Source organism: Monomorium pharaonis, chromosome 8, assembly GCF_013373865.1.
Source record: "Monomorium pharaonis isolate MP-MQ-018 chromosome 8, ASM1337386v2, whole genome shotgun sequence".
NCBI classification, from domain to species: Eukaryota; Metazoa; Arthropoda; class Insecta; order Hymenoptera; family Formicidae; genus Monomorium; species Monomorium pharaonis.
Genome location: NC_050474.1, coordinates 21,924,213 through 21,944,126, shown reverse-complemented (window position 1 = coordinate 21,944,126; position 19,914 = coordinate 21,924,213). Strand labels below are relative to the sequence as shown.

Below are 19,914 nucleotides of genomic sequence, written 5' to 3'. Positions count from 1 at the left end.
TACATGAGGACGCATTTCGCGAAGAACGTAGGAAATTTGGAAAGGGAGTTTCAGATAAAATATCAAATACCATCCCCATATCGTCAAAACTATAAGCAACTTGTAATAAATTATTTTTCATTAACGACATGCTTAAATATAAAAATATGAATATGAAATTAAAATAAGTAAATATTTATAAGACGTATTATATTGATAATTTCGTATAGTGTAAAAATTGTAAAGCAATAGAAGGCAATAAGGAAAATAAACGAGCTAAAAAGTGCTATTATAATTCAGTCAAATTTTATGTATATAATCTAATAATATTAAAAAATTTAATTTATTATTTCTTTTAATTGCAGAAATTTCGATTCCCCATTTCATACGCGTAATCTAAAATCGTCTTATTCGTCATTATCGCAAAGTCAAATCTGCTTGCTTTTACTCTTAGTTCGAAGAAGCTTGCAAAGAGATCGACATGTCGAGTCGAGTAGGCTATCGAACTTGGATTCATCGACAAATATGTCTATCTACTTTACCTTTTCAAAGAAGGATTTAACTTTCATTCAAACAACCGACGTCCGTATATTTCTATTGTAAGTAAAAAAGAAAGATTTTTTGTTAAATAAATTTATTTCTTTTGTTTTTAAACTAGTTAAAGATTTTTTAATTAAATCTGACAAAATTGTTTCTTCCATTTTCTTGTAATTAAAAAGGTAGAGAAATACTATTAGCGGAAATTGGAATAAACAAATAATAACTGTTTTAAAATTTTGTAATACCTTATAAGAATTTTTTTCAAAAAAAGTATAAGAACTAAGTTTTGTATTAGTAAGTTTCCAATTCAATTTCTGTTTTTAACACACACATTTAATGTTGCCCTCACATGGCGTTTTAATTAGAATGAAAACTTTACAAAAATCGCAAGATAACCAAATTCTATCTGTTAAAACGTGCTTGACCTTTCACATTACTGCTTGTTGCGTTCCGCAACCGCGTGCGGCACAAGAGCTGTCATCGGCGTCCTAGAAACAACTTCGGTAACACAGGAAGCGGGATATTAGTGAACAATGGTGGCCATAATGCTTCCTGCCGGTTATAACGCCGAGTTATACCTGCCTGCAACTTGAGTCAAGCGCAAACCTAGGATTGGATGGCAGACAATTTAAGCTCGGCTTACGATTTAAACAACGGTTGCTGTACAAGCGGGCCTCCATCCGCCACCCCGTTCCCTTCGGCAACCCGCGCCCGTTTAAACACTCTTACAACCACCCAAATGTGGTATGGATTAATTCATTCAACGTCCCTATCTGCATCCGGGAAGGGGCTTTTAGGCGCTTAAAGCGGGAAATAAATCTATCCCCGCGCGGCGAGTCTCACTGAGATCGCAGCAGCAAAGAATCTAAATTGCGGTTGCCGTTGTAATCCATCGTTGTCACCCGCGCGAAATAAATGATATCCGTAATTGTACGTACCGTACATTTTATTAAGCTGGCCATTGTTCGTCGCCGAAAGTAAACTGTCTAGTGGTGCGTATTTCCGCGTCGTATATTTTGCGCTGAATGTGGCTGTCCGGCTTCCACTTCATGTTACATAGAAACACGTCCTTCGAAGTGAAGAAATAAGAGTCAGTCGGACAACCGTGTCTCGCGCTAAACCAGCAGTGCTTTGCACTGATATATCGACTCGTTGATAATTACGAAATCGCGAAAAGAAGAAGCACAAACCGCGCAAATGCGTAAAACGCACGTGCGAGCGCCGTGAATTCTCGAAAAATTCTTGCACTGCCGCGCATTACCGTAGCAGTAATAATTCCGTAACTTATAATGCATTTTCTGCTCCCGACTGCGAAATAATGGTCGCCGTGCTAACTTAGCGTTACGTCAAAAGTTCCGGCGAACGTTTAACATACGTCCGACGCGCTATTTATGGCCCATGAAATATTTCCGCGTTATAATTGTGCCTTGAAGCCTGAATTCATAATGCTCATTTTCTGGCGCTGTAGGTATCGCCCATCCCCTTTGTGCCCCGCGAGCACTTAAAAAGAAAGATATGCAAGGGGCATTAAATAAATTTACACTTTCGGTGCTCCCTCATTCATTGTGTAAAAGGGCACGTGACCTGATTATTCTCCTTTCTCTTAAGTCGGATTTACGATATCGCGAAATTCATTTGTAGAATTTTTATAGCGGCCCTAATGAGAGACTTTCGTGTCCGCGACGTTAAACCGCTTTCTTTTGTTTTTTACTCGGGAATTTTCTCCCAGAAAAAATTATATGGTTTAATGATACGTTGATAGAGATTAACATTACATAAGTCACAAACGTATAACATACAACACTACACCCTCTAAATTGTAATCAGAATATTGTCACGAATTTGCAGTGGTATACTTATGTCTGTGATAATTAATAAGCATTCACTATCTCTTAGTGATTTTTACTTCAGAATTAGTGTATAATCACAATAAAAGATTAATGTATTTATTTCACTGATTAACGAGTTATAAGTATACCAAAAATCAGTTTATTTTCACTAATTTGACTGGGTTTTTACTGATTTTGTATTTTAAAAAGTACATTATTATTGAATTAATTGGTGGACAATGCACAACATACATTTTCGCTAATTGTAGCAAAAAATGCAAAATCTATAGAAGCAAAAACGCGAAAGGAGTGTGTCTCTTGACAGGAAAAAAAATTATTAGAATACCGGGGCATGGAGAAAAGACCAGCTCGTGAATCGCGCGATCGTGTCGGGAAATTGGAACAGCGGCCGCGTGCCGCTCCTCTCGCGCTGGTTTATCCCCAGTGCTTTTAATTTCGAGCTACCGAGCTCTTTATACTCGCGAGTGGTATAATTATCCACAAGAGGATGGAGGGTCGGCATTGAATATTTTAGTTCTAGCTCCCCGCACAGCATCGCCAATCTCTCTCTTCCTCCTTCTCTTTCTTCTACGCTCCTCTTTCGGCTTCGTACCAACACTTCTCGTTTCGTAACGAAAATAAAAACGGATAAGCATAAAAGCGGAAGGAGGTTCGCGACTTGAAAAGCAAGAGTGGAAGGGGCGCTTCTTTCTCGTCCCAAAGTCTTACGGCTCTAGGATTAGGTAGGAAAGTTACGTCAGGCATTTTGCGGCCAGCTTTGCATAAGTTTCGATTCTATCTCGTTCGCGTTGTTTCGTATTCCGTCTCTATGTCTCGTAATTCTCATTTCGGACGCTGATGTCCGATAAAAATGCAAAACCGCGTATTAACTTCTATATCGTAATCTCCGACACGCTATTTCGCGCTTCTAAGCCATTAAAGCATCCTTCTATATGACTGATTTACGATTTAATGATGTCGTAAGCTTGTATAAAAAATGATCCATGCAAAAACGTAAATTACTCTTTTAAACGGTTGCGTAATGTTACATGTGACTAATAATCTTGTCTGTTCAAAAAAAAAAAAAAAAAAAACTTTGAAACTAATTTATATTTATAATTATAAAGTATATCTTGAAAAATTATTAATACTTAAAATATAAATAGTTTCTATCAGATCGATACGTTAAAGTTAGCAAATCTATTTTTTTATTATATATTTTTTAACGCAAGATAATAAAATAAAAATTTGTACAAGAAAGTGAGAAATATTCATCATTTTGATAGTCAACGAACCTAGTTTATCGTTATAATTAATACGAGGGACAATCGCGATACGATGTACGTGAGTAGTTAAAGGTGTAATGTTGATTTCGTCATGTTATAAAAGTCAGCAGATTTACTTTATCGTTATACGAAGTTACCTATAGTTAATACGAAGAGGGGACAGCCGACGAAAATGAATTGCATCGATATGCAAATGCTTCTCCAAGTGCATAATCAATTCATATATCCCGATTGCATTTTCTTGTAATGTTATTACATACTAATATTAATTATAATATTGTAATATTGTTACAACATAATTTAATTTGTGATAAGAGCTCAGAGATTCTCGTAAAAAAAAAGGTTATGTCTCGCTGTTCGCGTGAATTAGTCGTGAATTAATGAAATTATTACTACGAGGCATCGAGGAGAGACTTTGCGAAGTGATCTTCGGCGAGTTCATCTTTACAGGCCGTACACGTCTGATATAAAGTATCTCACGTTGTTGGAATGGAAGAGAAAAAAACGGAAGATCTGTCTTTCGTGACGCGTTTCGCCTCCCCGAACACAATTCCGCGCAGCCGGTGTTCAAGAATGAGGTATAAACCGTTGATAAATGATCACGGCAGAAAGAACAGCCTCGTAATTGTAGTCTTATTAATGGCTCGCAACTGCACGGTGTAACGACCTGTAGCTATAACACGCATCTCGTTTGTATCTCGTAACCGTAATCTGCCAATTTACGGCGTGAAATCGCTTGTAGCACGAAAACGTGCATGAAGGTATTCAAATAGGAGGAGAGTGGAAAACAAAGTATTCAGAATAAATTCTCGATTACTTTGGAAAAACAGACTTGTTTTAATTAAGCTAAGAAGTTTACATTCACTTGTCATAATTTCCTTTAATTGCGAGTCCTAAATTTTTCTCCCAAAAAATCAGATTATTGTAAAATAATTTACTCGTAAAATAATATTACTTGTTTATTAATTCCTTTAAAAAAAGATTAAAAATATTAAGAACAAGAATTTTTCAATAAAACTAAACTGTGTCCTTTTTTTAGGATGACCAGGGGCCAAGGGGGATGGTCCGACGAGCCCTGCACTTCCGGTAGTGCGAGTCGTCGCGGTGGATCACGACAAACGGCGGGATCATCCTCGAGATCTTCCGTTTTGGAGGAGCGCGCTTCCGGCACCACACCGTGTAAAAGTGGCTTCAGATTAGGGGTCTACGGCTGGAGGAAAAAATGTCTTTATTCTCTCGTGTTGACTCTTATTACCATCGTCATTCTCAACCTCGCCCTCACCGTCTGGCTTCTAAAAGTCATGGGATTTAGTTCCGTAAGTTTACACGAATTAATATATGGGAGTCGATGTTTTAGAATCATAATTCAACAACATATTTAGTAGTTTTTTAAATAAAAGTTTGAAAAGGAAGAAGAAGTGTGGAGTGCAAACGAAAATATTCCACGACAAATACAGCAACAGCGGCGAAGAAACAGTGGTAGCTTTTAAATTTTCGTCTATCCGTTAATTCGAAATTTTCATATGTCTTGTAATTCTTGAGATGAATATGTGGCAGAAATAATATACCTTACGCACTATGAAAACGTCGAAACGCACTCCGGGCCAGAATGATTCCTTCCGGTTAGAGTCTCTCCTTCAAGTTTGATCTGAATAAGAGCGTGTGTAACTTTCGACAGTCATTAAAGTCGACTTCCGTCTTGCGGCTTGGAATTAGTTTCGCGCGAGTTCCCGGGCACGAATAACAGGCCTCGAATGGGGGTGACGGATCGTACGAGCGTGATGTGCGATCGGGGTACATCGCTTTGAGAATAGTGACGAGGCGCGAACGCGGTTAATATAACTCGCTGTAATTGCCGGAACCGTTACATCGGCGCCATTGCTATATTCGCCGGAGGAAAATTGTGTCGTTTGCACTTCATACTTCTTCTTCTCCCGAACTTAATTCGGACGCGTTACAATTACCCGTCCCCGAGAATCGACCGGGGTTCATTAGTAAGTAAGTCGGCGGCGTTCGAGCGTTCTCCTTCGCTCCTCGCAATCCCGGAGAAACGCGGCCCGTACCAACTTCTTGATTGCGATAATGGCTGTAATGTAAAGGTCGTTTCGATGTAAATGTCTGTGTCGTGCGCAAGAGCCGGAATACGACTTTCCTAAGTTAGCGGGACACGTTTGGCGATTTTAAATCGAACGACAAGCCGTATATGTATCGTATTGAATGTGTTAATTTTAATAATATAAATTTTAGCATTTTTACCGCATTTCTTTTAAGTTATTTAATATATTTGATATATTAAAACCTATCTTGCGATAATAAATACAAATTATCTTATTTTATCGGTTAAATTTATTTGAAGTTGAAGGAAGAATGCATTTCATTGTATAAATCTTAAATGAACAGTCTGCACAATGCGCCTCACAATCACCTTGTAACATCCGCGTCGAATTACGCGCGCAGAGATTCGCATAAATTCTTCCAATCCACTTTATCGTCGAATCGTACCGGCGCTTTCGCTTCTGCGAATCGTCATTCCTACGTAACCGAGTGGATGCAACAATGGCACTGGGATTCGCCGAATGCTAAGCTGGCGCCTAGTCCGCTCGATTAAGGTAAAAACGATCGCGAGACTCCTCCAATCCTCCATCCCGCGCCTCCCGCCGAACTGCAGCTACCTATTCGCCATTATCGAATTTATTCGAAATCGAAAGGAGCTCCCGCGATCTGGCGCAATGATCCCTCGATGGGGGCTAAACTCGGTGGAAATTGAGTATCAATCCGTAAGTAAGGAGCCCGGCAGCAGCAGGGATACCCCGTGGGAAATGTAAGTCTCTGCCACTTCTTTCCCCAACCCTCGTCACCCTTTCAGTCCTCTCTCTTTCTCTCTTCTTCCGCTATCTTTTCCATTTTATTCCGCTTCCATTCCTTGTGTGATCGTACCCCTTGCCGCTCTCTCATCCCTATCCCACGTCCCAATCCTCCCACAGTGATTCTCTCATTCGATCTCCCGCCGGTTTTTCTCTGTAACTCTTCTTCTTCTTCTTTCTGTTTCTCTCTTTCTCTCGAGGCATTCTTCAGCCCCTCCCCCCTACTAATACCGCTCGATTTGCCGATTCACGCCGAAAACTTCTCCGTCTAGTGTTTAGTCATTCCCTCCCGCTTTCTCTCTCCTTCATCTGTCGTAAGTCGTAATTAGCACTGGTAATTAAACTCTCGTTTATCGGCCGATAACTCATGTCCGATTAATTGCGCGACTCGGTAAATCAGCGAGACAATCAATTAGGAGTTCGAGCGCGTTAATTATTGCACACGGTTATTGCGGGTTACTGCGAGCGACGATTTACGAGGATTTCGATTCGTGACGAGAAGTTTAGGTATAGATGTAAATCGACGTAACTCCGAAAAGTCGGATGTGAAATTCGTCGATAAGTCCGCAAATCGAGTAGCCGTGATATATAAATATACGACTTATATATGCGACAATTTCATATACTCCGTACGCTTCGTGAGAGCGTAAGAACATAATCTTGTAGCGCGACGTACGTGGAATTTTATGTGTGAAAGACGAATGTGGATTTTGCATAAACGGATTAGTCAGATAAATCGAAACTCCATAAAACCTAATATAATGCCGCGTACTAATTTTCGTGCTGCAGACCAAATCTATTTTTAAGAAGGTAACATTTCGTAGGAGATGTTAGGATCAAGAATACGACAGGTGTGACATTTTGACTGATATACAATAATTTTACTTTTATGGTTCAAAAAATTTTTGATGGCTTTTTTGAAATGCGCAATCTCTCGGAACGCGGGATGACACAAGTGGAGTATACACTTATTACATTTCATGTTTTTCATAACATGTGTAAAAAGAAATGGCAGGACTGGAAGAGAGTATATCCGAAATTAAGGTATTTTTGTATTTTTTAATATAATCAACCGCGACACGAATACAGGCGGAATGGGAACGACATACGGAACAACCAGAGATGACACAAATTACACGACGATATTTCGCAGCGTTATACAAAACATCTCTGAACTTGGAATTTGATCCGAAACTTCCGCGGAATAAAAAGTTACCAAAAGTTACGTTTTAGTAACGCTACGTTAGTAATTAGATCGCTAACCAAAACGGAAAATTAAAGTAAATTTTGGCGAACCGAATAAATCGTAAACTTTTTACTCCCGTCTGGTTCTTCTTAGCACTTTTCCGGAAGTCCATGCACGTGTGTACTACGCGCATCGCGAAGAATGTAAATGTAATTTTCGGCAGTACGTATCCATTATGACATGTAAGAACTGGCATCACGGTGGTTACAAGCACCGCTGAAACCACGAGTCACGGGGTGTTACGTAGCGAGCCGGAAGCTAGAACTCCTCGGAACTCCTCGGTTGATACCCATCTAGAAGTTTTCCGCTCCTATGCGAGGTGTTTCTAGGCAAGTGAAAGCGCGATGCACTCCCGGACTGGGAAATATTTCATGCCGTACTTCTCCCCCATCTTTATCCTCCCCGACCATTCATATTTGATGAGAGTCTCGGTCTGGCTCCCGCTACCTCTTTTCACTCTCGAGTTACCTCGTCTCGGCCAGCCCCGACTTCAACCTTTCTCCTACCCTCTCGTCCTCCACCGCAACGATACCGCGAAGAAATTAAATCATTTTTCTCAATTAAGAAAACCGTCTTGCTCGTCGTGCGCCCTCGTAACTGCAAAACTTTCACCCTGGCGGAATTAATTAAGAGCCCCTCGATCGGTGCACTTTATTAATGAAGTCTGCCTTCTTCGCGATCGATATTAATAATATACGTATGGCTAACGATTTCCGAATACATTCACTCGTAAATCGTACGAAACAGACTCAGAGACGCGCTCTGCCTCAAATAGTCCTTCTGACGAAGTTAGAACCAATTTTCTTTTCTAGTGGAAAATTAAACGTCTGATATCTTTTCGCAACTTTAAGTATCCTGACGGCTAAGCTTCTTATAATTTAAGAAACTTCCTTCATTTATCATTTACGTTTTTACACCGCCGCCAGGATTTACTTCATCAATTTTTAATATTCTTTGCATATCGCCGCGTTTTATTTGCAACCTTCGATGCGTATTATTTCGATACACTTTTATCGATGTCTGCATTCTTACGACGACGTACACGAAAAGATTTTTCCCTACGTGGCACTTTGTCGTTCGCGGGTATCAATATTTCGGGTTCCTTTCGGAATTCCTATCAAGTGGAGGGTCTTAGGAGAGATCTTCGATTACGGACAATATATAATACACCCTGAAACGTTATGTCGGACGGAGCGATATACAGACACTATATTGGCACTAACGGCTTACATACATGGCCGTAGCGAACAGATGCCCCTTCCACCTAATATCGCTTGCGGGACCTTACCCTCTATAACCCTTGTATCCATAGAGAATTCACCTGTATACATTCCTTCCTACACCCTCTACGAAGATACATATTGCACACGCGCCCTCTCACACTTATACAAGGTGGCTCCTTTCGCAGGCTCCCTTCCGCACAGAATCAATTGAAATCCATGTCTTGAAAGTACTTAGCTACTCAAGTCGTGTGCGTTTCCGTTAATTTTCCGCGTGTAACGACGACGTTCTTTTAATTTCATTTTTGTAGTAGGGTTGAGACACAGTTAGACGAGAAAAAAATGTTAATTATTATAGCTCGTTCTGCACAAATTTTAAGATGATACAAATAATTGTGCATCGATATTATCGAGATCAAATTAACGATGTTTATTAGAGAAAAGATATGCAAAATTTAATCACTTTTTTCAATAAAATTATGTTTAACGTATTTATGATATTCTTAAATAGTTACTATCACACACAGACCAAATTTAATTGATATTGCCAATCAATAATCTATAATGTAACATGTTCCTATAAAACTCATTAATACATTTACATGAATGAATAAATATGAGCAATTCTTCCATGTAGAATATAAAATTAATAAATCAAGGTAAATTAAATGAATATCATCATATTTCGATGTTAAGGAAAATTCCATGATACATTTTTAATAGAACGAGGAATAAAAATAAAAATGAACTTTTCGTCAATTTTATGCATGCTCAAGATTTTCGACAAAAATTTAATCGCGGATGTTTCATGTGTGTGAAAGCGTGAGTGGTCATCCCGTACACATTATATATATATATATATATATATATATATATATATATATATACTCACACACACAATGTGTTAGTATTAAAGGATATCCATTATAGCACCTAGCCACCAAGTGCAAGTGCAATATAGCGGGTATAGCGCCATGAATTTTGAACGTATAGCAGTGCCGTAGTACGTTAGTGGTGGCGGTTATAGGTTGGTTCGCGTGGAAGGCCGAACAGACAAGTTTATTGTTTCCAGGGATTTCGCGCCAAGCCACGGGAGACTATCGTACGAATCTCTTATGAAGGATACATATTTTATATAAATCGATGTTCCCTTAAATACAATAATTGCTTTCATTGATCACTTTCGCGTCTCACGCTTTTAAATTACACGCGTATCGCTTGTCCCATTTAAATTAGCACTCGCAAATGTGTGACAAAACTTCTCCGCAAGAGGAGCTAACATATCATTAGCCTGGATGCGTGGTATAAATCGCGGGAGATATAATTTACGAAACACATGTGTATATCTATTTCTGCAAAACAGCCTATTCCACGCATATCCATTTAAATCAGTTGCAATAGCTATAAATTTAGATCTCGCTCTACTATCGTCGTAACTCCGCTTTCCATATCGCGGCCGAGGTCGCGCGCGTCGCAAGCCAAAAGTCAACAAAACGATATTTGTCCTCCCACAAAAATTGCCATGGCGAAGATTTAAATTCGGCAGTCGCATTACGCCAGTCGTCGCGGCGTTTTTATCGATTTCCCATTTTGAACCGCCGATCCCGCAGCCCTACGTCACATGCCAGATTGGGGTTATAGGTTCCCCCTTTTACTCCCCTCCGTTTCCCTTCGGTATTGCATAATCCGTGGAAATGTGTGTTATGCAACATGTACCCGACCCGGAGCGCGTGGAAAAGCTACGATGGTTTCTATCCGAATGCTATGCCTCAGGAGTGAAATGTTAATAGGAGGAGGCGAAATAAATTATTATATCGAAACTAAAAAAAAAGTGATGCAATTCGAGAGGAGGTGGAGACAATTCATTCGAAAACGACTGGGATATTATAAAAGAAAATTCCAGGGGAGGGATGAGTACGCGCCAGCATTAATGATGCCTCGAGGGTGTCTCATCTCCGGAATCTTCTCTTTATATAATTGTTACCATCACGGTAAAAAGAATATATATAGGTATACGTAAATATATTTTTAATAGGTAAAACAATCCGACTGCACATTGAATTTTCCACGAGCTCATTACTATAGGGAAAAAAGTCTGGGAAACTTTGCGATAATGATTCGTTACACGTTTTTCTGTTAACACGCTATTATTAGCTTACTTTCCATTAATATTTATCGCACGTATGAATACAGTTAAAAATCAGTTGATACCTTAATACAATCATAAGAAAAAAAATTGTTTTATTAATTGTAGAAAAAGAGGTTTTGCTGCCACCTAACCATCTAATTCTTCATCAATTCTTCATTTTTCTGGTCAAACAAAATTAATTTTCAAATTCAGTTTTACTTTTACATTTGTAGATATTTCAATAAACTGCATGGTTCCTTTTAAATATAATTTACTATCATGTGCAGAATGACGGAATAAAAAGCCAATTGTTGAATAAAAAAATCGGCAAATATATTTACATATACAGCAGTTTACGCGTTGCCCAGCTGTACGGCGTTAAATGTAACTTCCGCGGCCCGATATGTACTTCGTTGACCAACGAATAATCCCGTCGATTCGTCGATGATGAGCTGGAAGAAGTCGGCCTTACCGGGACGTGCGAGTTAATCCCCGCAAGGCGCATCGGGAGGGGAAGTAGTCCGCGATTTAATCCCCGCGCGGTAAAATAACACGAAATTGTGATGTCGCGGGTGCAAGGAGGACGCGACAGGGCGGAAAGTGGCGACCGGGTAGTGGACCGGATTCGGTTATGGCCGGCGAGGGGGATTCATCGAGGATCCCCCCGAGGAAGAGGCAGTGACAGGGTTTCAGAGTCGGATTACTCGCGCGGCGCGGCGCAGAAGTTAGGCGGAGACTACCTAGCGTCGTCGTCCGGCTCGGGATAATTACGTGAGGTGCATTAGCGCGACCGCACGTAGTGACACACGTGCATATGTGTAATCACAGGCGGACCCCGACGCGACGTGTATATGTGTGTGTGAGAAAGCGAAACGCGGGTGTACGGCTGCTTGCCTACCATAGAAAGTACGTACATGTAGGTTAACCCATCAGCAGTGCGGTCGTGCAAACTCACGCCGGATGATGCTGTGCTCGCTCGTACGCAGACAGATCTAACGATTGTTATTTTTGTTAATGACTTTCGACAATTTCGTACGAGAGCGGGAAGGAGAGCGATTCCGCGGACACTAATTACGCGATTTATAAGTGAATTAGTGTCTTCGTCAGCTCTCTCTCTCTCTCTATTTAAGTTTTTTTTTAAATAAAAAATATAAATAAAATTAAGTAAATTTTGGGACCGCTGCAAAGTAGTCAAGAGGCAGCACATTTTACTTTCTCCATGCTATTTCTGACTTCCGCGAAATGAAATGTGCACGCGAATCGGTTCGGCAAAATGGTGCACGCGTTCAACGTCGACTTCTATTCATCTGCAGGAACGAAATTCATTGCAGTCGAAATCTAACTTGGAGTGAATTTCATACGGATGTAGATTTATGTTAAAACAATTTAGGAAATATATTCTTGGATTTTCGCTAGCTTTTCTGAGCAGAATTTAAATAAGGAATAAATGTATGTATGTGCATCCAAAACTCAAACACCTCATGTGTCTTACTTCGAAAAACGATTTTTACAAAACAGAGACTACACAAGAATATCACAACATTTATTAAAAAAAATAATAAATATATTAACACTAATATAAAATACAATGTTTCAATTATAATACTGGTAGAAAGTTTTTAGCGTATGTTATGATTAATTTTTAAACATATTTTTATATATCTAATTATAAAAATTGTTATCGATTTAAAATTATTTGAAAAGAGGAAAATTAAATATTTGCAAAAGACAGTAAAAAATTCTACAAGCAGTGTTTTGTTCCTATCTATTTTTAAATCCTTAAATAGAATTGTTCGACTGGGCAAGAGAAAGAAATTATAATAGAAATCTGGGATGTTATGATGAATTATACGATAATATTTTTTTTACAAAAACGAAAAGATACGTTATCAAAAATAGTAATAAAAATAAGGAATATATTTCACTGTGTCGTAATTTAGAAAAATATATGAATAACACACGAAATAATAAAATATCTAGTGGTTTCCTCTCTCGGATAAAGCTTATCCCGATAGTAGCGGAAAAGTGACCGCGATTAGAACAAGCGGAGCGCGAAAATGGGACGCTTTTGTAATCCTTGTAAATATGACGCGCTTTACATTAATTTATGAACGAGGCGACCAGCCGAGTAACGTCGAGCCGAGGCGTCGTTACGATGATATACGCTTACTAGGGGTGTTATTTGGATTTCATTACATGCACCGACAGACGCCGACTACCTATCCGCTCCCTGGCTTACCCTTGTCACGCGAATCGCGCATCTCGACGTGCCGAGCAATTCGGAGCGGAACGCGCGAGATAATAACGCGACGTGGGGCAATTTTTTTTTTTTCGTGGAAAAAACGCAAACATAAATTCATCGAATTCGTCGCGCTCTGATTGATTTCAACGCGCCCGGAAATCTGCTAATCGGTCACACCGCGCAATTTCCGTTGCCAAATGCGAATCCGCAATATTTTCGATACGATAAATACTTGATGCTCACGACGGCATGCAGGCAATCGCGCCGATACGAAGGAAATACGGTCCGCCGCCAGAAATTCGGAATCGGCTAATTGCACGGGTTTTTCTTGTTTTATTTTTACCTTTTTATTTCAAAAAAACACTACGCTCTATCGGGAGATAGAGAGGTGGGGAAAAAGGCACGCGCCCGATCGCGCCGCAAGAGAAGGCTAAGAGTCGATATTTTTTATTGTCGCTTAAATCCCCTTATCAACGGCCGACAGACAACGAGATAAAAAGGGTATAAAGCCTCGGACTTAATGATAGCTGTCTGACGGTAGATTACTTTTACTACTGCCGCTCGTTCACACCACCACGATTGGACGATCTTCTCGACTCCGGTGGTTCCTCCAGAGTTCCGTCTGGCGATTCTAAAAACCAGATGCGGCTGCAGTTGTTTCGATCTTTTTTCTTTCTGTTCCTCTCTCTCTCTCTCTCTCTCTCTCTTGTTTCCTTATTCTTTTCTTTTTTCTCCTCCCCCGCTCATTCTCCACACGCTTGCACTTTTTTCCTCTTTATTGTATACCTCGTCTTTCTTTCTCGCCGTTCCCGTATCTCTCATTTCATAGTTTCTTCTCGGTCTCATTCTTCCCATATGATCGTGTCTCCCTCTGTTTCTTCCTCACGCTCTCGCTCGCTCCCCGTGGACGCTATTGGAGTTTACGGTTACGGTTAAGTAGAGGGCAAAGAGATCGTATCGTTTTCCGAACGATTTGGCTAATCGAGTGCCGGTGGTTCGAGTTCTCCCTTTCCGCCCGCCGATCCCTCGTCGCCGATCTCGTAACTACGCAGCACATCCCAAGTGATGCTGGGGAAACTTCATGAACGGGTATTTAAACCGCGATCTCGCAACCGGTGCTTGGCGCAATCTGGTGGCCGATTGTTTCCTTTAGAACGACGACGCTTTTATAGCGGCGCAATGGCGAGTTATGCAATTGAATCGGTTAGTAAAGATGCAACGATAATGCTAATAATAATATTACCGGGACACATATCATGGAAGCAATATGTGTATATAAAATTCATTCACTCGTCTATCATTGTGATTGTTTGTGCAGGATATTAATTTAATTTTTGCTACTAATATTCGTCGTGCATTTTCGCAATGGAAAATAATATATTTATTTCCATGCATTATAAAAAAAGCAATCAATTGTAAAATAATTAAATTATGTATTTAACATTTCCGATTTATTTAACCATGAAAGCACTTGGCGTACAGGAACATGGAAAACTCGATATTTCAACTTGAAATAACTTTCTAGACTGAAAAATATTAATAAAATATGCTATTATTTTACACAAAATTGATTTTATTTATTTCAAAAGTAATTTCGTAGGATCTGCATAAATATAAGATTTCATCCTGTCTGTGCGAAGCAAACGTAACATTGAATTTTTCTTAAAATGTGTACCTGAATCAAGATTAAATTTTAATTAGGTATCGCTGTATTTGCGATAATAAAGTTTATTCACTTTCGACCATTTGACTTTTCATATCTCATTTAAATTATTCTTATCGTTGCCGGACCAACGTATCAATTGCTGCACCGTATTCGGTAAATGTTCGGATTCGGTCAGCGCGCGATGTCCGGTTGAAAAAGAGGGGAAAAAACCTCGAATGAAATGGAACCCATTGGATCGAAAGTTAAACCAGTTCGAACAGAACGTGTATCTGGGTCCAGCCTTCTTTTCTCCGCAATTGTAATAATAAGCGAACAGAGTGTGGCGATTGCTTTCGATCGAGCGGCCAATCATCGGAAACCAATGTGGACGGGTAGCACGTGGAACGAGCTATTTTACCGCAATAGTATTTTAAGGAAGGGCTCTGCGGCGACGGAGAGAACGACGACCGAGAGATTTGCCAAGCGCGAGAGCTCTATTCGCTTCGAAATGTTTCTAACGTTTCGCGTTTCTAACGCTTCGCGGTTATTCTGCGGATTCCCTAGCGATATTAAAATACGCTGCATTCGTGTTAATGTGAGGAATGTAATTGACAGCCGCTGCTATGTCGAGCTATGTTCATATCGCGGGCAAAAGGTTACCGAGCGATGCAATTCATTTTCGCGCGCATATTGATGAGTAGAATCTACGCGAATGTAACTCTCAATTACTGCGCTTAAATTTGGAAAATTACACTACAGGAATATTATATTATGGAGACTTTCAGTTAAAAATTTTTTTTTTTAGTTTTTTTAATTTTTTTAGTTTCTTTCAACTCTCCTCTCTCCTCTACTAAAAGCTATTTAGTTGAAGCATTTTTTAACAACAATGAAATATTTTGCTTTATAAAGGGAAAAATTTAGTTGCTTCTATGCATAGATAAAAAAAATATTTGTTTATACTAAAATAGTTCAATATATTTTTAATTTTTGGTTCACAGTATAAAATATTCATAGAACATTTTTCCTACATCCTTTAGCATTGCCGGGGGCAAAGTTCGATCGCAATTATACGCGGTAAGACTGTTTCATAAACGCCAAATTGCACTTTCTACTCGGGATAAGTCCCAGGTGGGAGACTACCCAAAGTTTACGAGATGAATGCAAACGCGCAATGTGTCTACTTTATAGTGCATCTCTCCTTTCCTCCCAGACTCCCGGTGGTGGCCATCCACCCTCCTTCGCTCGATACATGGGTGGTCGATGAGCGAGCGAGAGAGAGAAAGAGAGAGAGAGAGAGAGAGAGAGAAAGACAAAGAATGTGAGAGAAAGGAGTGAAAGAGATACCGAGCTAAAATAAAATTCTGCCTACGCCACTGTTTCGGATATTACGGCAGATATTTCAAACGAACGGGCACAATGGATCACCGCGCGTAACCCGCACGTAGCTCATCGCCGCATTTATAATTCAGCCGTCTGAAGTGGCAATAATGGCGGGGACGGGAGGGGGCGCCGTCGATACTTAATACCGCCACGTTGAAACTCGACGCAGTAATGGAGTATATTATTTTATTTTACGATACGAGCGCGACGGCGCGTTTACTCGATCTCGAAGGTATCGATATTGCGAGGCTTCCCGACGTGCGGTCCGATTTTAATAAATTCCGGCTTTGCCTGCGACGATACAGAGCACGAGGAAGCATCTTAGACCGTCTCGGTTTAATGTAGACTGTGCTATCGCCCTCCTATCTTAATTTCGACAATAATTTCTACGCGTAATTTAATAATCGATTTTTCCTTACAGGATGTAACTTGATAAATTGAAAAATCAGTTGAGAGGAATCGTTAGAAATTGAGTATCGTATTTTAGCGACTGGTAAAATAGAATTTATAGGAAACAGAAAGCCTGAATCAGCTGTCAATTTGATAGAAAATAGAATGGGTGTACAAGAGTGCAATAAATCGTAGCGAGGCTCTGCTCTATTTTTATCGGATGTTATAGCCGCGGCCTAGAAAGTTTCGACGGCTTGCCCTCTCTCTGCCCTGACAGTCATTTCCTTTTCTTTCAGGAAGGTATCGGCTCGCTAAAAGTGGTGCCTGGGGGAATCGAGCTAAGAGGTCAAGCTGCCGTGTTAGACGCCCTCGTGGCCTCCAGCCTGAGATCTCGGAGGGGCAAAAACTTAGTGCTGGAATCATGGAGTAATTTTACGGCCTCGGCGAGATCTCACGATGGTCGGCTTCTCGCGCGATTAACAGTTGGTAAGTTATATTAATGGCAGCATACAGCAACCTGTATTTTTCACACCTTCCCGCCACCTCCTCCCCGATGTCAAGAAGTAATTTTAATACTCCAGAGAGAAATAAAATTATACAAACGATCTAATTTGAACATATACACGTGCGATGAAAACTTAGTTTTAGCAGGGATATTTCAGATTGAATATAGGAGAGAGAGGCTAATTGCATACCGATCGCCTGAATCGTATACGGAGAGAATTTTCTCTTAAAATTAATCCTCAAAATTTAGTAATCGTGGGAGGATGTGTAACTTCGAGAAATTTTACTTTTTAGTAAAATTTACTAAAAGTATAGTAAAATTTATTATATTTTTGTAAATTCGACTAAAAAGTACAATAAAATTCCTCGAGGTCACACATTATCCCACATTTAGCAGATTTTGAGGGTAAATTTTAAAAGAAAATTCTCTACGTGCAATCGATTTTATATTTTTACTCAATATATGAAACATTTAGTGACAAAAATATTAAATACATGAGAAATAAATAATGTAGATAAAAATTTAACATCTTTTTTGCGAGTTAACAAAATTTTAAAACATCAGGTACCATTGATATTAACTTTTTATTAGTTTTTATAGCTGATAATAATTATATTATTATGCAGTTTCACAGTAAATGTTTATATTCCCGTATAATAAAGTATAATTCATATATAAGTGTATTATATAATTACTAATTATTCTTCCAGGAGAGGATCGCGTCGACTGTGTGTCTCGAGGTTTCCGAATAACCGATCCACGAGGAGGGGTGCTCTTTTCCGCGGACAGGGAACAGGTTATCGTAGGGGCGGAAATGTTGAGGGTGACCGGCGATGGTGGTGCCGTTTTTCAAGGGAGCGTGCAGACTCCGCTGGTCAGAGGAGAATCGGGACGCGGTCTCAAGTAAATATATTACAGATATTATAACAATGTATGAGATATTGAGTTTTGTGAAATCGAGAAAGAGTTCTGTGAGATAGATTTTCCCGAAAACTATCCAAATTATCTGATATTGTTATATGTTGTTTACAAATTTCAGAGGTTTTTTTCCTGTTTTTTCCGTTAGCAAACATCCTGATACTGTTTCCAAATATTATACAATTATTTGCGAACGCATCAATATTCGTGTCAATAATTTCATTAAAATTTAATATAAATACCTGCGCACATAATTGCATTTTCCATCAAGTAGTAATTACACGAGCAGGGTCAGACGAATCGAATCGTATATATAACTTTATCGTTCAAATTGGACAAATCCGAAAATAATTTTCTTAAACTGAGATATGATCATCGATCATCAGCTATTTTGGCAAACTCCACAAAAACACATGAAGTTTATAGGTCGAGGATAAAACGGATTTATATTTAGGAAGTAGTGCATCGGCAGACAAACTAATAATAAAGATGCCGAGTGAATGGGATCAATCGATCGTCCTCGTTCGATCGTACGAACGAATAACAACGCGGCGTTTCGTTTCCTCGCGAAGAAGTCGTTTCGGAAATGGCAACTCCCCTCCCATCTACACCTTCAATCATCACTTTCGGCTCGAATAAGCTCGTACAATCCCTTAACCCTTCTGCTCTCCTTTCCCTCCCTTCCCTGTCTTCATCCTCATCTCTCGCCGAGCACTTCGGTGTATTACGACGAAAGATCGAAGTCTGCGAATAGTGATGACGGTAGGTAGGTAGGTAGGTAGATAGAGGTTGGAGGAAGGGACGTTGGAAAGATAGCAAAGAGGGGGACAAAACGAAGTTGTACCGCCGTACCGCGGTTATTGATAGCGCCGGGCAATTTACAGACGGATTTACGATTACAATAAAACTTTGCTCGCGCGGAAAATTATATTCATAGGATTGGATTTGCGCCAGATATGAAATACCGCGGATCCTACCGAAGAGGTAGGAGAACGAGGAGGCGAGAGACTGCGAGGAGGAGGAAATGAGGTGGTGGAGTATAGCGGTAAAAGAGCAGCTTCGCGAAGAACGCGGAAGGAGACGAACTAGCGCCTCTGGACCGTCTCCTCCGGACGAGAGAATCGATTATTGCTAGAGTTCGACTTCGGGCCGCGAGAGTCAATACAGATATTACTCTGTTGCTGGAATACTTGGATATAATACGACGGTTTATGGGCACATGGAGATTTACGGTGTAATCCGCGTCATTGTTGGAACGATGCTAATGCAACTGAAATTGAGGTACACGAGTCCAATTCCGTCGCTCATTGGACAATGATTGCATCGCACCCGTGTCTTACTTTACATTTCGCAAAGTTAATCTAATCCACTTACCTTAAAAAATTGAGTGGAAGACTAACGAAATATTATGTTGTATACATTATATATTATTACATTATTCCAAAGACATTATCATTATTTTTTCATTAATTTTTTTTGTATTATAAATTTTGAGAAAATCTGTACGAAAATTTCTTGTATTTTGCATAGAAATATTTATCAAATTTTCTTTTCAATTGATAAAAAATTAAATTTGTAAATAAATATGAATGGGTTATAAACAATTAATTATAAGACAAAACTGATACATTGTAAAAAAATCTCCATTTAAGGTAAATGTCCCAGTCGAACATGTAATAATGCAAAACCAAGATTATTGGATTTTTTAAAGAATTCACAATGAGAAGTGAAAAACTGATCTA

General features: G+C 39.5%; 1 protein-coding gene and 1 long non-coding RNA gene across 5 annotated transcripts in view; one reads left to right on the top strand and one right to left on the bottom strand.

Moving 5' to 3' along the window:
* The window catches only part of LOC105836314 (zeta-sarcoglycan), a 189,890-nt gene that overhangs the window by 164,361 nt on the left and 5,615 nt on the right, over positions 1 to 19,914 (top strand). For all 3 annotated transcript variants that reach the window (XM_028189993.2, XM_036291365.1, XM_036291364.1), the window contains 3 exons: positions 4,674 to 4,950; positions 17,046 to 17,235; positions 17,965 to 18,157. In XM_028189993.2, the coding sequence (XP_028045794.2) occupies positions 4,674 to 4,950; positions 17,046 to 17,235; positions 17,965 to 18,157 (660 nt within the window). The remainder of the gene's footprint in view (positions 1 to 4,673; positions 4,951 to 17,045; positions 17,236 to 17,964; positions 18,158 to 19,914) is intronic.
* LOC114254239 overlaps positions 1 to 19,914 on the bottom strand; it is a 184,033-nt gene that overhangs the window by 160,839 nt on the left and 3,280 nt on the right. The gene's annotated exons all lie outside the window — the stretch shown is intronic.